General features: G+C 63.0%; 6 protein-coding genes across 6 annotated transcripts; 2 read left to right on the top strand and 4 right to left on the bottom strand.

Moving 5' to 3' along the window:
• Positions 1-204: 204 nt before the first annotated feature.
• On the top strand, positions 205-1,620 carry JCM10292_005711 (cyclin family protein; the record flags this gene model as incomplete). Its single annotated transcript, XM_076651358.1, has 5 exons — positions 205-600; positions 674-726; positions 791-1,277; positions 1,345-1,474; positions 1,550-1,620. The coding sequence occupies 5 exons, from the start codon at positions 205-207 to the stop codon at positions 1,618-1,620; spliced, it is 1,137 nt and encodes a 378-aa protein (XP_076503152.1).
• Positions 1,621-2,376: 756 nt separating this feature from the next.
• On the bottom strand, positions 2,377-6,702 carry JCM10292_005710 (uncharacterized protein; the record flags this gene model as incomplete). Its single annotated transcript, XM_076651357.1, has 15 exons — positions 2,377-3,041; positions 3,102-3,326; positions 3,396-3,578; positions 3,646-3,800; positions 3,861-3,921; positions 3,981-4,130; positions 4,182-4,301; positions 4,368-5,285; positions 5,342-5,399; positions 5,456-5,488; positions 5,540-5,610; positions 5,664-5,998; positions 6,056-6,183; positions 6,239-6,256; positions 6,412-6,702. The coding sequence occupies 15 exons, from the start codon at positions 6,700-6,702 to the stop codon at positions 2,377-2,379; spliced, it is 3,411 nt and encodes a 1,136-aa protein (XP_076503151.1).
• Positions 6,703-7,811: 1,109 nt separating this feature from the next.
• JCM10292_005709 (uncharacterized protein) lies at positions 7,812-8,721 on the top strand (the record flags this gene model as incomplete). Its single annotated transcript, XM_076651356.1, has 3 exons — positions 7,812-8,096; positions 8,159-8,486; positions 8,573-8,721. The coding sequence occupies 3 exons, from the start codon at positions 7,812-7,814 to the stop codon at positions 8,719-8,721; spliced, it is 762 nt and encodes a 253-aa protein (XP_076503150.1).
• Positions 8,722-9,129: 408 nt separating this feature from the next.
• Positions 9,130-11,723, bottom strand: PCK1 (phosphoenolpyruvate carboxykinase PCK1; the record flags this gene model as incomplete). The annotated part of the gene is made up of 9 exons (XM_076651355.1): positions 9,130-9,540; positions 9,605-9,655; positions 9,721-9,756; positions 9,821-9,893; positions 10,002-10,046; positions 10,111-10,275; positions 10,333-10,811; positions 10,877-11,240; positions 11,668-11,723. 9 exons carry the CDS (start codon positions 11,721-11,723, stop codon positions 9,130-9,132), a joined length of 1,680 nt encoding a protein of 559 aa, XP_076503149.1.
• A 1,414-nt stretch (positions 11,724-13,137) lies between these two features.
• JCM10292_005707 (uncharacterized protein) lies at positions 13,138-14,462 on the bottom strand (the record flags this gene model as incomplete). The annotated part of the gene is made up of 2 exons (XM_076651354.1): positions 13,138-13,598; positions 13,670-14,462. The coding sequence occupies 2 exons, from the start codon at positions 14,460-14,462 to the stop codon at positions 13,138-13,140; spliced, it is 1,254 nt and encodes a 417-aa protein (XP_076503148.1).
• Positions 14,463-14,865: 403 nt separating this feature from the next.
• JCM10292_005706 (uncharacterized protein) lies at positions 14,866-15,972 on the bottom strand (the record flags this gene model as incomplete). The annotated part of the gene is made up of 3 exons (XM_076651353.1): positions 14,866-15,299; positions 15,360-15,508; positions 15,581-15,972. 3 exons carry the CDS (start codon positions 15,970-15,972, stop codon positions 14,866-14,868), a joined length of 975 nt encoding a protein of 324 aa, XP_076503147.1.
• Between the last annotated feature and the right edge of the window lie 117 nt (positions 15,973-16,089).

Below are 16,089 nucleotides of genomic sequence, written 5' to 3'. Positions count from 1 at the left end.
GCCCTCGCCCTCGTCGTGCACGCAGTCCACTCGGCCCTCGAGTTCCGCCTCGTCGACCCCCCCCCCCCCCCCCCCCCCGCCCCGCGCCCCCCCCCCCCCCCCCCCCCCCCACCCCCCCCCCCCCCCCCCCCCCCCCCCCCCCTGGGGGGCGGGCCGCCGGGGGGGGGGGGCCGGGCGGGCGCGGCCGCCGGCGCTGGTGTGGGGATGGAGGTGGACGCGCACGGCCAGCGCCACGGGACCAAGCGCACGCACGACGTCGAGTTTTCCGACGACGACGAGCAGCTCGACCCGGCGCTTGCGGCGCAGGCGGCCTTTGGGGGTGCGGTCAGGCACGCGGCGCACCACGAGGACAAGGTGCGCGTGGTCGAGGGCGGCGCGCGCGACCACGACGAGGACGACGAGGACGGCGCGGGAGTGGGCGAGATGGAGCTCGACCCGGACGACTGGCTGCTCGCGCTGTGCGACACCGACGAGCAGGACGAGAGCGAGCGCCTCGTAGAGCAGGTCAAGCGCGAGTTCAAGGAGGAGATCGACTGGTGGGACATTTCCATGGTCGCAGAGTACTCGGACGAGATCTTTGCCTACATGAGCGAGCTCGAGGTGCGTTTCTCGAGTCTGCGTCTACTTGTCCTGCAAGGCAGGGGGCTCACGTTGGCTGCTTGCTCTCCCGCAGGAGGCGTCGATGCCGAATCCGCGCTACATGGACCACCAGAGCGAGATCGAGTGGTGCGCCCCTTTCCGCCCTTCGTCATCCTGCAATTCTTGCTGACTCCGAGTCCGCCCCCGCCAGGTCGATGCGGACGACGCTCATCGACTGGCTGCTGCAGGTGCACATGCGGTACCACATGCTGCCCGAGACGCTCTGGATCGCCATCAACATCATCGACCGCTTCCTATCGAACCGCGTCGTGTCTCTCGTCAAGTTCCAGCTCGTCGGCGTCACGGCCATGTTTATCGCGGCCAAGTACGAGGAGATCATGGCGCCGTCGGTCGAGGAGTTTGTCTACATGACCGAGGGCGGGTACACACGCGACGAGATCCTCAAGGGCGAGCGCATCGTCCTCCAGAGCCTCGAGTTCAACATCAGCTCGTACTGCACGCCGTACAGCTGGGTCCGCCGCATCTCCAAGGCCGACGACTACGACATCCAGACGCGCACCCTCTCGAAGTTCCTCATGGAGGTCACGCTCCTCGACCACCGCTTCCTCCGCGCGAAACCCTCGATGATTGCCGCCGTCGGCATGTACCTCTCGCGCCGCATGCTCGGCGGAGACTGGGTGCGTCCTCCACCCTGTCCACCTTCTCTACGCTCGCGAAGTTCTGACCCGCTGAAACTGCCCACAGAACGAGGCGTTTGTCTACTATTCAAACTACGCCGAGGCGCAGCTGCTCGTTCCCGCCGGCTTCCTTCTCGAGTCGATCGCCGCGCCCGGCTTCGAGGAGCGCTTCGTGTACCGCAAGTACTCGAACAAGAGTGCGTCGACCCTGCCCTTGCTCGGCAGAGTGCTCTCTCTTGGAAGTCGCGCTGACTCGAAGCCACGTCTCGCAGAGTTCCTCAAGGCGTCCATCTTTGCGCGCAACTGGGCAAAGCAGAACGCCGCGCTCGCCGACGACGCGTGACAAACCACGCCGCTCGCCCCGGCACCCGCCTAGACCCGACCTCTTTCTCCGCCGCGCGCACACGAGCACACATACCCTCCCCGCATACCCCTTCCTACCTCGTCCGCCGCCGCGCCTCGCTTTCGACCTTTCGCCTGTAATGTCCTCGACCCGCCCCCTTTGCACAGTGTCTTCTTCGCCGTTTCGTCCTTTCGCATCGTTTCCCTTCGCCTTCCCTCTCGCATACCCCCCTCTTCTCTTTGTGCGGCCGCGACGCCCACGGTGCGCGCGGCTCGGTCGATCCCCGTTCCGCTCCCCTCTCCGCCGACGAGATCACCTGGATTTGCTCCTCCCTCTGTCTTTCCTTGTTCTTCATCGGGTGGAACGGAAGACCGCTTTTTGCGACCCACTCGATGCGGCTGCGGCGCTGCCGAGACGTGAGATCGAGGAGCGAGAGGCCGCACACGCCCGCTTGAGAAGGTCGAGCAGGAGATGTGAGATCGGCTCTTTTGGCGCATTGACGGAATGAAAGGTGTGAAGAGAGGGTGTCTTGTTGCGCGGTCCGACGTAGTGATAGACAGACAAAAGGAAGGAGGATGCGAAGAAATGGAGACATGCGAAGGGAGGCGCACAGCGCGAGAAGGAGGGACCGAAGGATGAAAGGATCGGCGGAAGAGACTGACGGGTACAGAGCCTGGAGAGTGTTGCATTTTGCGAGGTCGTGAACGGGTCGTGAACGTGTGACAAGGAAAGAAGAGAGGAAGGAAAAAAGAAGATCTAGCGGAACATTTTGCTGACGGCCCGCCGGAGCTTGCCGCCCTTCTTCTTCTGTCGCGTCGCTGCGCCCGGCTCCCTCTCGGCGTGTGAGTCCGGTAGCGCCGCGCTCAACGTGCTCCAGCCCAAGCTCGACAGGTTGCTCGCCCGCGATTCGGGTCGCCCGACCGACTTGCCCTCATCGGCGCCAGCGCCGCCGAGACTGAGCGAGAAGAACGAGAGCACCGAGCGCGAGCGCCTGTGTAGCGTCTTCTTGGCGCCGGTACCGCCGCCCCCTGCGTTGTGCGGGCGTAAGGCAGACGAGGTCGAGCTGCTCATCGTGTTGAAGGTCGACTGCGAGTCGGAGCGCAGGTGCAGGTTCGTGAAGGGGAGCGCCGAGCGCGCGGGCGACGGAGGAGTCGAAGGGGCGGGCCCGCCGATGCCGCTCGAGATGGTCGCGACGGCAGAAGTCGACTCGTACGTACCGTTGCGAACGAGCGAAGGGCGGACAGCGCTCGAGACCGGAGGATTGACAAAAGTCGCAGTCACCGAAGCCCTCTTTGTCGTACGAATGGAGGAGGCGTGGCTGCGCTGGCGCTTGATGCGCGTCGGCGAGCTGTCGAGCTTGACGGTGGGCTCGTCAACATCGGCGTCTGAGCCCTCGTCCGACGAAACATCCTGTGGCACCCCTGTGAGCGTTCTCTCTGTCAGTTGATGGCGCTGCGATACGTGTACGAAGTAAGACGTGCATGTCGGGAGCTGCCTCGAAGGCTCGACGACCCTCGGAGGTGGCGGCGGGCTCATCGCGCGCTCGAAGGCAGGCGTATTGGCGCGCGAGTAGTCCGACTCGGAGAAGTCGGCGTCGTCGGCCGACTCGTGCAGGACAACGGACGGAACGTTGCGGATGGCGGTCGGAATGCGACGGTGACCTGGCTTGAAGTCGGGTTCCGACAAAGGCGACGTGATGGGCGAGGCTGCTCGCCGGGACCGTCAGTGCTGCACGCGAAGAGTACTGTGAGTAGTACTGTGAAAGACCTGCGCACCAAGCGAAGAGGCCAGGCTTCCTGGCGATTTGCGCAGGGACGACTTGCGCTGCGGCGGCGAGATCCTGAGGCCTTTGCCGAGCGTCGGAGATGGCGCCCTTGAGCTCGTCGCAGATGCTTCGAAGGACGAGGTCGATGAGTTGAGCGACGGAGTGCCGTTGAAGCTGAAGGGCTCGGGCACAGCTGCGCGAGCTCAACCGGTCAGTTTATTTCACAGAACTCGCGGAGTGGTTCGGGCAGGTCGACAGACTCGGCTGCAGCGGTCTCTGAGCTTTCTCGGGCGAGCTCTTGCGCACGAGCTGCGGAGCGCTCGAAGGCGGCGTAGGCGCGATCATGAACGGGTCGACGACCTTGCGCGCCTCGAGAACGCCCTGCATGTGGCGCGAGAAGGAGGCGAGACGAGCCCTGCGCGCAAGATCGTCAGCTCGGTGTGCAACGCGAAAGCAATGGAAAAGCTCTGCGCACCTCTCGTTCGGGGCCTCCGACTTGGACGGCTGAGCAAGGTTGAGCGGCATCGTGACGGCCTCTGCGAGTCGATGGTGTCAGTCCATGTTGGCAGACGCTTCTCGAACGCGGTATACGCACCGCGCTCGTCGAGTTGAGCGGGCTCGACCATGTCGTACATCGAGTCGAGCGTTGCCGAGCGACGGCGACCCGAGATGGAGGCCTTGACACCGGCGAACGACAGAGCGGACCGCGCGCGTCGTATCGGCTTGAGCGAGAGTTTGCGCAGTGCTGTAAGAGAGTGTGAGAGCAGATCATTGTGGCGGTGAACGGAGAACGCACTGGACGACACTGCGCTGCCAGAGGGGCTTTCGCTACCCGGCAATTTCGACTTGCGCGAGATGCGGACAGTATATGAGCGCGAAACAAAGCCAGAGTCGTCCTCAAGTGGCATCGTCGTCTCTGCAGAAATCAAGACGGTCAATTCCGTGAGGGTGACTCTGATTTTGGAAACGAGAGTGGACGAACCAGGTGCGCTTCGCAAGTCTTCGCCGCTCGATGTCGCGTGAACGGGGCTCGTTGGGTTCGACACAAGCGCTTCCACCTCCTGCGTCGACGACTTTGGCAACTTCGGCAAGAAGTCGAGCTCCGTGAGCTGCGGAGCCGGCTTGCGCTTGACCGACTTGACACTGGTCGAGCGCGTCGGCGTCGGCGCAGTCGGAGACGGCTTGTTCGGGTTGCTGGCGAGCGGCAAGGCGATGCCGGTACCCGATAGGAGCGGCTGCGAGACTACACGCGGACGATTGAGCCCTGCTCCAGCCAGAGGCAGGCTCGCAAGCGGATTCGAGACGAAGCGCTTGTGTCCGCTTGCGGGTGCCGGCGTCGGTGAAGCGGCGTAGAACGCTTCGTTCTTGCGTACGGGAATGCGCGAGGGCGGAGGCGACCGGACGACGACGTTCTGCGGCTTGACGGCGGCTACCGGCGCTGGCTTGATGGACGCTTCGGGCGTGCGAGCGGTGCTGGCGCGATTGGCGAGCGCGAGCGGACGTGGCGAGAAGGGCGATGCGGTTGTATCCGTGCGAGCAGGACTTGGCGCGACTTGCGCTGCAGCATCCGGGTCCTGGTAAATCGCGAACGCTTTTGAGTCCGCTTTGGGCGTCTTGACGGGCGTGCCGGCGCCCTTCATCAACTTCTTCGCCTTAGCCGCGGATGCTGTGCCGACGACCGGCGCCGCATTCGGACGAGTCGGGGTGCTGAGACCGGCGTGCGTCTTCGTCTGGCCCGTGAAAGGTGACGACGGAACGTCAAAGAAGCGGTGCCGCAGGGCCGTCGCGCAGCTCTGATTGCGCAGATGGACCGAAGGGTCGATCATGTGGCGGATGAGCGCCTCGAAATCCGGCGAGATGATGTATTTGCCGTAGAACTGCCCTGTGGTCGTGCGGTGGTCTGCGGACAATCGTGGTAAGTTCAGGAAGGCAGCCCATCGGAATCAGCTGGCTCACAATAGACTTCTAGTTGCTCGCGATTGAGAAAGTTCTCGTCCTCCGTCTTCTCGAAAGGCTGCAGGCAGGACAGCGTCAGGCACGCTGAGGACAGAGAAGCGCCCTCTCACGCACCGTGCGCCCGACAACGATCTCGTACATGGTGACCTGTACGCGGACTTATGAGCTCGATTTCGCGGACAGCAGCACAGCACGCACGCCGAGAGCGAAGATGTCGGACAGGCGCTCGTCGTGGACAATACCCTTGGCACGCTCGGGGCTGAGGTACTCTGTGCTTGGGCGGGTCAGTTGGCTCGTCGGAGTAAACTACGGATCGACCTACCGGGCGTGCCCCAGCTGAGCGACGTGAGAAAGCGGTCCGCCGCGGTGACGCTGTAGCACTGTGCGAAGCCAAAGTCGATGAGGACAGGCTCGTCCTTGGCGCTGAGAAGGATGTTCGAGGGCTTGATGTCGTTGTGCGAGATGCCATGCATGTGCAGGTGATCGACGGCGGAGAGGAGCTGGCGGAAGTACGCTTTCGCACGCGATTCGGAGAGGGCGACAGGCATGAGCCGCGGGTGAAAGTCCATGACGATCAAGCCGTACGAAGGCGAGACGACAAAGGTGTGGAATTCGATGATGTTGGGATGCGGCGACGAGCGGAGCGCGCGGATGCACCTGTGTGCGGGAGACAGTGAGCCCAGGTCACCTGAGCCGCGAAAGTGCGATACTGACTTGAACTCGGTCCAGAGCGCCCTGACACGCGCAGACGATGTCGGGTTACGGCTACGGTGAACGAGCTTGACGCTCTGCACCGCCGCAGCCGGCCCTTCGAGCTTCGGCTTGACCTTCCAGACGGAGCCCTGCGCGACGGACGGGGTCAGCTGACGCTCGAGCTCGTTGCAGTCTCGCACGTACCCAGTTACCGTAGCCGATCTAGTGTCGTGAGAAATGACAGGTCAGCGATGTCTGCGGGGTGTTCGCACAGCTCGACGAAGCAGAAAGAGGTGCACTTCTTCGACAAACTGTTCCCGACGACTTGTTCAGTCAGCAAGCTCGATGCGCTGTGCAGAGCAGCGGCAAGAACGCACCTGGTAGCGCTCTGCGAGTGTCTGATCTGACCACGAGAAGATGTCCGTCGCGCTCCTGCCGTCCTTTTCTCGCGGGCTGCCTTCGTTCGCGCCCCTCCTTCTCGTCCGCGGCGAAGTCGCTACGCGCTTTGGCGAGCGCATTGGACGCGACGGGGTCGCTGTTGATGGACCACCAGCCTGGGACTTGTGAGGCGGTGAGGGAGAGGCGGGGAGGATCATGTCGAACGTTGTCTGCGAGGCTTGGTCGACGAACGACTGCGCGATGAGCGGCATCAACGTCGTCGCCGCCATGGTTGCTCCTCAGTCGTCGTGACCGTCGCTCAAGGGTAAACGCGTGAACTTGAGCTACGCGAAGACGGACGACGGCTTCGAGGGGAAATAGCGAGGGTGTGCGAGCGAAGTGTTCTCGACGGCGTGACACAGCAAGGAGCCGAAGGGCAAGTATGCGAGGAGAGGACAGAAGAGCTCGTGGACGTTGGCGGAGACGCGCAAACAGGACGCGCGCTTCTCGGTCTCGAGGACGAAGTCGCTCGGACCCCCTCGACGCGCTCGCCCGAACGAGCGTTTCGCGTCCGTGGCGGCGGCTGTGCAATTCGCTTCACGTCAGGGGTTTCCTTGCGGTACTTACAATTCGCAGCCATGTCCGACGCCAGGAAAGGGAAAGAGAGCGAGACGGCAGCAGCAGCAAGGAGCCGTCATAAGGAGCCGTCAAGGAGCCGTTGATGAGTCCTCTGCGTCGCTTCCGGCGAGACGCAAGATGCGCTCCGCGCATTCACCTGCATATATCGTACCTCAAGTCTGCCCGTGAAAGCATTGGGCTAGAAAGCGAGCCAGCGGTGCTTCTGCTTGCTCCAGCGTAGATGCTTTGGCGGCGTCGGAACGCCGGGAGGCGGAGTCTGCGAGCCAGCGCTCTATCGCGTTCGCCTAGTAGCTAGCCTACAAGCGCAATGAACCAGCTTGCAAACCGTCAAGTGATACAGGCCGGCCGCGCTCATCCTCATCAATCGCATGGCGGCGATGCCACAATGCGCGACAGCGAAGTGACGGAGAAGCCTAAGCCCCCATCGAAGCTATTCGAAGCGGAGTCCACTCGTCTCAGCAGGCAAGCAGCGAAAATCGCGAGAGGTGCGGCGTCTGGCGGAGGTCTGAGAGCGACGGAATCGAGAGCGAGAGCGCTGTCTCCACCGCTTCACGAAGCGCCGCACACCTCGCTCCGCTGTGCAGTGACTGCTGCTAGCTCTTGCACTTGCCCAGCGCTCTTCCGGTCTTGCACGAGGTCAACGCGAGCTCCTGACACCGCCTCGACCGCACGCACCTTCTGTTCGTCGCTTTGCGACCGCTAGCTCGCAGATTCGTGTGCCACTCAGTGTTGCGCGAAGGACACCACAGTGATCAGCCGTATGCCGCCCCGCGCCCCGCCCTCTGAGTGGACGCCGTCGCTTCTCTCGTTCAACGCTGCCGCCCTCCCAGCCCTGCCGGACATCACCGACAGCGCCCTGCGCGCGAAGGCTGCGACTCACAAGAGTGCTCTTCCCAGCGTCACTTCGAGGTCCTCCTTTGCTCACCGGGTGGCCGAGACGAAATCGAACCGCAGGCTCGAGTGGGTCGGCGACGCTTGCTTGCACTGGATACTGAGCTGGGCGATCCAGAAGAACTACCCCAAGGCTGTTTCTGGTGCACTTTCGGTACGTCCATTCGCCCTCGCCCGCGGAAACGCCGCCGGGCGTTGACGACATCGACCACACAGCTCGCGCGGGAGAAGGTGACGGCCAACGCGACTCTCTCTTACATCAGCCTGGCATACGCGCTTCCCGAGGCCCTTCGAGCGACTTCTGACCCTCTCAGCGATTACCCTGTTCACCTGCGCCAGAAGATCGCCGCTGACGCGCTCGAGGCTCACGTCGGCGCTGTGCTCGAGGAGGCGCTCGACCCGCTGCGCTGCTCGGTTCTGCTCAAGTGGGCGGAAGCGTTCGCCACCTCAACGGTCTTCCCAGAGCTCGACAACCTCGTCCGCCAGTCGAACGAGAAGTCCTTCCAGGTGGCGCCACAATCGGTTCCGGCGAAAAGGGGACCAGGTACGTCCCTTCTCGTCCCATTCGTGCATGAGCCGGACAGATCGATGCCTCTTTCGGGATAGTGAGCTGATGAGTCGCTTCTGCAGAACCGGCGACGTCGGAGGAGGTCTGGCGCTTTGACGACGAGCATCGCGGTAAGGATGGTTGGACCTCGACCGTCTGGTTCAACGGGCGCCGGATCGCTTCTGGCGCAGGGAGGAAGAAGTCCGAGGCGAGAGAAGCTGCTCGGGTATGATCAGTTGCATTGCCGCTGCGGGCAGGGCGGACGACCTCGTGCACCTGATGGAGCAAGTTGACAACGACCTCGCCCGCCAGGGAGGCCCGTCGGCTGCGCGCTCCCGTCCGTAGCCTGCGTCTGCATACTGTCATTGTGATAATTGCATTTGCGTACTGTCGCCATGATGCGGCGGCTGGAAGTAGAGCGAGAGCGAGAGCGGCCTGCCTTTCCGCTTCTCCTCGGAGCGAGGGCCGTGTTCTCTTTCACTTCGGCGCAAGCTCAGCAGCAACCGCTCTCTGACCAGGCACGAGTGAAGGTACTGCATCTGAGTAATCACAGGGTCCATGCGAGAGAGACGCGGGAGGGATACAAAGGCAAAAAACGGAGGACGACTCGCCGCCGCGGCGCGCTCGAACGAAACAACGCCTAGATCTGCGGGCCCGCAGCGACAACCTCGGGGGCGCACTCATTACGGTAGCGCAAAAATGCGTTGTTGAACATCTCCGCCAATTTAAGGTTGGTAGCCTTGAAAGCGGCCTTGTCGGCCCACGCCTGCTCGGGGTCGAGGAGCTCGGAGGGGACGCCCTCGAGCTTCGTCGGGATCGAGAGGTTGAAGACGGGCGACTTCTTGAACTCGGCCTTGGCGAGCGAGTCGTCGTGGATCGCGTCGACGATGGCGCGCGTAACCTTGAGGGGGCAGCGCTTGCCCGTACCGAACGCACCGCCCGTCCAGCCCGTATTCACCAACCAGCACCTAGTTCCCTGAGCCGTCATCTTCTGCGCCAGCATCGAGGCGTAGCGACTCGGGTGGAGGATGATGAAGGGCGCGCCGAAGCACTGCAAAGTGGACAGCTTCAGCACAGGGTCGAGGCCTCAAGCGTTGTGAGCCTAGACTACGCACGGTAGAGAACGTAGGGGTGGGCTCCGCGATGCCGTCCTCAGTGCCGGGCGTCTGAAGAGGAAGAGAAGGTCAGCCTCTCATCGACGACGGCATCGGAGACTGAGCTGGGGACGCACCTTCGACGTGTACCCGCTGAGGAACCAGTACTGAGCCTAGTGATGCAGTAATGTAAACGTCAGCGGCGAGTTGTGGACGAGAATTTGCCGAATGACACACCTGGTTGGCGTCGAGGAGGGAAACGGGAGGAAGGACACCGAACGCATCGCAGGTGAGGTAGATGACGTTCTTACTGGGAGTTGGAGACCAAAGGTAGAAAATGACGCGAGGGAAGAGAGCGACCGGGAGGAAGAGCCAAGTCAGGAGAGGGTGTCGCGAAGACGAAAGAAGCAGCACGCACGGCTGGTTCTGCGTCATGCAGGGGATCATGGCGTTGTCAATGTACCTGTGCAGCGCGAGTACACCATCAGTCTCGGTAGACTCGAGGAAGGAGAAGGAAAGGAACGCACTCGATCGGGTACGCGCAGCGCGTGTTCTCGGTGATGCCCGTGTCCTCGTAGTTGGGCTCGCGCGTCGCATAGTCGTACGTAACGTTCTCGAGAATCGAGCCGAAGCGGATGGCGTTGAAGATTGCGGGCTCCTTCTCGGCGTCGAGGCCGACGCACTTGGCGTAGCTGCGGCATCGAAAGGGTCAGCACCGGCGGCAGCGACAGGCGAGAGAACGCGCGCACCAGCCACCCTCAATGTTGAAGACACCGTTGTCGGACCAGACGTGCTCGTCGTCGCCGATGAGGGCGCGAGCCGGGTCGGCAGAGAGGGTCGTCTTGCCCGTGCCCGAGAGACCAAAGAAGAGCGAGACGTCGCCGTTGGGGCCCTGGTTCGCCGACGAGTGGAGCGAGAGATTGCCAAACTTGACGGGCTGGAGGTAGTGCATGACGGAGAAAATGCCCTTCTTCATCTCGCCGGCGTACTCGGTGCCGAGGATGACCATCTCGTTGCGCTTAAAGTTGACCTCGACCGACGTCTGCGACGTCATGCCCGCCGTGAAGCGGTTGGCCGGGAACTGGCCGGCGTTGTAGATGGTAAAGTCGGGCGTGCCAAACTCCTCGAGCTCCTTGGCGGTCGGGCGGATGAGCATGTTGCGCATGAAGAGGGCGTGGTAGGCGCGCGACGCAATGACGCGGACCTTGATGCGGTACTTGGGGTCCCACTGCACGACCAGGGACGCGGTCAGCGGGCACGCAGAGCGAAAAAGCGAGACAGGAGGAGACGCACGCCGGCAAAGCCGTCAAAGACGTAGACGTTGTCGCGGGTGTTGAGGTAGTCGATGGCGCGCTCACGGTTGATCTCGAACGTGTGCTCGTCCATCTGGATGTTGATCGCGCCCCACCAGACGTCGTCCTTGGAGGTCTCCTCGTAGACGATACGCTTGTCCTTGGGCGAGCGGCCCGTCTTCTTGCCCGAGAAGTTGATGAGCGCGCCCGAGGCGGCAATGACGGCACCCTCGTACTTGATGGCGTCCTCATAGAGCTGCGCGACGGGAGCATTGCGCTTGAGGTGGATCTTCTGCATGTCGAAGCCGGCCTCGGAGAACATGGCGAGATCCTTGCCAAGGAGACCGTAAGTCGGCTGCGACGCACTGCGACGAGCACAGAGAGCGTGTCAGCGTTGCGCTTCGGAGGAAATGAGAGCGTTGTAGCGCAATTGCGAGATGTGAACGAGTGTAGCGCCTCCCCCGCACGCCGGCGCGGTCGCGCGGGGCGCCCATGCAAGCTGGGTAAGGTCTCGAAAGTGCGACAAGCCCTGTGCAGACCCGCCCACGCGCGCTGCATCGCTCGCAAGCGCTAGAGTCGAGCCGGAGAGGCCACCTGACCGGCAACCTTCGCACCCGCGGTCCGCTCCTGCGCTGCAGCACAACCCTCTACAGGGCCGCCGGGCAGCTCGAGGTATTCCTTGAGAGTTGTTCTACCTCATAGGAGCAGTGCCATCGCATCCGCAGGCGTGCAGCGGGCTGGAGCGGATTGTTCGCACTCGGGACGTGATCGGGGCAGGAAAGCGAGACTCACGGGTCGTAGTCGGGCTCCTCGCCGTGGCGCATGGGAGTGGCAGTGCGGTGGGGCATGGCTGAAGTGAGTCTGGGTAGAAAGGAGGCGGGAGGGGGGCTGAGCGGAAGCGACAGCGACGACGAGGACCGGGGTCAGCGCGAGCGCGTGGGGAGATGCAAGTTGTTCGAGGTGGTCAAGTGGGTGTGACTCACTGCTAAGCAGATGCGCAGGAGCGGAAAGAGGCGCGGGGCAAGTGAGGAAAGGAAGAGAGAGCTTGCGGCTTCAGCGTGAGGCCAAGTCGGGACAGCGCGCGCCTGCGAAGTCCCGGCCTCTTCCGGCCTCGCACAGGACGCATACTGTCACCCGGGGCACCTCTTCAGAACATCCTAGGGAAGGCAGAGTCTATTGCACAGACATTCGAGGTTGTCCCGGAGCGCAACCCGGCCTGATCGCCTCGAACGGAACGGAATCCGGGGAGGAGAGCGCACATCGATGAGGAGACTTGTTTCCGTGCGCGTTCTCATTGGCTGGCGCCGGGCCCGGGACGAACCTCGGACAGACAGGAGGAAACAGCCAAGAGTGAAGCGAGGAAGGGAGCCCTTCGGAAGCCGCGGTTCACCCCCACTTTTCCACACACTCGGCCTCCCTCCTCCATCCTTCGTTGCGTCGAGCGCGTCACCTGACGCTGTTCTGACCGTAGGACGGTCATGCTTCGACGAGACGAGCCCGAGGGGACGAAAAGCAGCCGACGCTTTCCGCGAGACTCGCCCTCCTCTCGCTGCGCCAGGGCTGCACTCCGCCCGCAAGCTATGCAGCAATGTTTGCTACCAACATCAGAGGAAGGGGGGGCTACCGTCAGGCCCTCAGGTGCTCGCAGAGGAAATAAGGCAGACGAGGGAGATGAGCGTGACGACGTACTGGACGTTGCTGCTTCGCTCTTCTCGCCGCAGGCGCTCCGACGGTCCTCGAGGTGCTGCAGTGCGAGAAAAGGATGCTGCTGGAAGCGCGCGACGCGCTCCAAATCATTATTTAAAGGTACAGTAGAATCTGCACATAAGCAAGAGACCTACAAGCAAGATCTGTCTACAAGCAAGCCAAATCCCCTTCCCAGTCATGGTAAGTGTGAGCCATGGCAAATTCTAAAAGCAAAATCTGCCTACAAGCAAGGAGTTGACCCTTCCCAGAGGCTTGCTTGTAGGCAGATTCTACTGTACTCGGGCCGCAGCGCGCTGCCACGCGAATTTGCTTCATGTCCCTACGGCTCGTTTCGTCTTCCGAAGCAGATGCGGCCAGACAGCAGGCATAAGGTACCTTGTCCTGACACACTCCAGCTGCTAGGAGTGACAAAGAGACTGCGCTTGTACTTCCCCGTCAAGCTCATTGACTTCTGCCATCCTTTTGCGCGCTTCTGCTGCTTCGCGGCCACCGTTGCAGGCCTCTCGGTGACTCAACGCTGGTGCATGACGTCGAAGTGAGCGTATTTCACCTGGCCTACGGATGCAGCTTGAAGCGGATCCGCGGCTCGCTCTCGTACCTCCCGAGCCGAAAGTCGTCCTCCTCGACCGCGTCAATCCCGCCAGCCCGCTCCAGCTCTTCCCTGCTCCTACTGAGCTCGGGCGTCGGGAAGTCGAAGCGGATCTCGCGCGCGAGCTGCGTCTCGAGCCCGTCGACGTGGTCGAGGTAGACGTGCGCGTCGCCGAGGTGGAACGTGAGCTCGTGCGGCTCGAGATCGGTCAGGTGCGCGACGAGGTGCGTCAGGAAGGCGTAGCTGACGAGATCGAACGGGAGGCCGAGCGCGACATCCGCGCTGCGCTGGTAGACGGCGCAGGACAGGCGTGCACGAGGGTTGGCGGGCGGAGAGGAAAAGAGGCTGGACGAGGAGTAGGACGAAGGAGAGTGAACGTAGAACTGGACGAACGTCGGACACGGCGGGAGCGCCATCTTGTCGAGGTCTGCGACACGGCGAGTTTGGGAAGGTCAGCTTGCGCGCGGGCTCGCGATCAGCGGAGCGAGAGGAACGAGCCAGCGGGGGACCATGCGCAGATGATATGCTTGCGCTTCTCCGGCTCGGTCTCGATGGACATGATGAGGCGCTCGAGCTGGTCGACGCCCTCGCCGTCGTAGTTCTCCTTGGCGCCGCGATACTGGGCGCCGAAGTGGCGCCACTGGTGGCCGTAGCCCGGCCCGATGTCACCCTCGTCGTACTCGTACAGGCCCTTCGAGTCGAGGTAGGCGCGACTCGAGTTGGGAGACCAGATCCCGCTCGTGAGCTTCGAGGCATCCGTGCATCCGCGAAGCATCCAGGTGAACTCCTCCCTGATCGCGTCAAGATTGACCATCTTAGTCGTCAAGAGCGGAAGGACGCGCTCGGTGAGCGAGTACGGGTCGGACGGGTCGGCGAGGCGAGAGAGGGAGAAGGTGAGAGGCGGCGGCGAGAAGAGAGCCAGCGCACCAGCGCCGCTCTTGACCGACGGGCGCAGCTCGCCGTGCTCGAGGATGCTGCGCGCAAGCTCGAGGTACTGTTGCTCCTCGCTGGCGCACCGTCCGATGCGGAGCGAGCTGGCGCAGGAAGGGGGCTCGAGCGAGGACGGCGGGGTGGGCGACGGCGCCTCGCACGACTCGGGCGCGGGCGAGGGCGCGCGGCTGCTGTCAGTCGTGCTCGATGGCGTCGTCGACAACCTCGGCGAGGCGGTGGGCGAGGCGGGCGAAGGCGGGGAACACACGAGGACGCCTACGAGCAAACCAGCCAAGAAAGAGGCGAGGGGCGCCTGAAGCGGCGCAGTACTAGGCAGTGCGTAGTCTACGGGGCCGTCCATGGCCCCTCCCAAGAAGTAGCAGCAAGTAGGCGGTAGTGGCGCCGTGAGAGCGGGATGTCAACGAGAAGAGGTCAACAAGGGAGGCCGTTCGGCGGCATTCGAAAAGCGTCAGGAAGCCGCCACGGTCGCCATCATAGCCTGCTACACCGGAAAGATGGCCCAGATCGCGCCTGAGAGGTGCGTATACATGGAGACGCTCTCTCCCGCTCGCGATGCGGAAGAAAACACTGAGCCTTGGTACCGCAAATCGTACTGCAGCTAGTACAACATGTGGAGCTTCTGTGCATACCAAGGGAATGTATGAGAGCGTCAGAGACTATGCTATTGGTCGGAGGAAACTGATGCGAAAGCGCGACGCACCTATGACCCCTCGTCGCGGCAGACCCACTTCCGCGCACTAGACCTACACGCTCATCTTCATCGCGATCGGCCCATGGCTGTTCTCCTTGTACCGCGCGTCGATGACAAAGTCGCTCGCCTCGAACCCGTCAATGTCGCCAATCTCGGTGCGGCTGCGCTTCCACGCAAACTCGGGGAACGCGAACGGCGTGCGCTCGAGCTGCGTCTGCAGCGGCTCGACGTGGTCGAGGTAGACGTGCGCGTCGCCGAGCTGGAGGATGAACTCGTGCGGGACCGTGTCCGTCACGAGCGCGATCATGTGCGTCAGGAGCGCGTACGACGCGATGTTGAAGGGGACGCCGAGGCCGAGGTCGGCCGAGCGCTGGTACATGAGGCAGGAGAGACGGGGCTTGGTGGCGGGAGGCGAATCGGGCGGCGGGAGGTTGACGTAGAACTGGCAGAACATGTGGCAAGGCGGCAGTGCCATCTTGGCGAGGTCTGCAGGTACCGATGTCAGTCGCTGGTGTCTTATCGTTACTGACCGAGCGGTGGGTGTACCTGCGGGATTCCATGCGCTGAGGATGATACGGCGGTCGGTCGGGTTGTTCTTGATCTTGTCAATCACTTCTGCAAGCTGGTCGACGCCCTGCCCTGTGTAGTCGTCCTTCGCCGTGCGGTACTCGGCGCCAAAGTGTCGCCACTGGAAGCTGTGCCCGAGAAGGCGAGCAGGCGGTTATCTCGAGTCCCTGGAGAGAGACGCTTGGAGAGCTTCGACGCACCCATACACAGGCCCCAAGTCGCCCTCCTCGCGGTGCTGCAGTCCCCTCGAGTCGAGGAACGCCCTGCTGCCGTTCCCGTCCCAGATCTTGACGCCCTTGTCGCTCAAGACCTTCGAGTCGGTGCATCCCTTGACGAACCACAGGAGCTCCTCGATGATCCCGCGCGAAAAGACGCGCTTGGTCGTCAGCAGCGGGATGACGAGGGTCGGCTCGGTGGACTCGACGGACGCGGCGGGCGGGCGGGAGAGCGAGAACCGCAGCTGAGGAGGCGCGAAGAGGCTCTGCGTGCCCGTACCGGTGCGGTCGGCGCGCTTCTCGCCGCGAGCGAGGACAGCGCGCACGAGGTCGAGGTACTGGTCCTCCTCGGGGTTCGCGCGCGGCTGAACCGTCATGCTGAGGGCACGTGAGAGTCGAGGAGATGAAGCGGGTATGGTGCGGGCGAGAGTTCTGGGCGGCTTCCTGGGTACGAGTAGGGGGCGCAAACTAGAGCTTGCGAGATGCAGTCAAGC

Source organism: Rhodotorula paludigena, assembly GCF_050403205.1.
Source record: "Rhodotorula paludigena JCM10292 DNA, Rt_paludigena_JCM10292v1_ctg49, whole genome shotgun sequence".
NCBI classification, from domain to species: Eukaryota; Fungi; Basidiomycota; class Microbotryomycetes; order Sporidiobolales; family Sporidiobolaceae; genus Rhodotorula; species Rhodotorula paludigena.
Note: the sequence above shows the minus strand (reverse complement) of the source record. Positions and strands in the feature narration are given on the sequence as shown.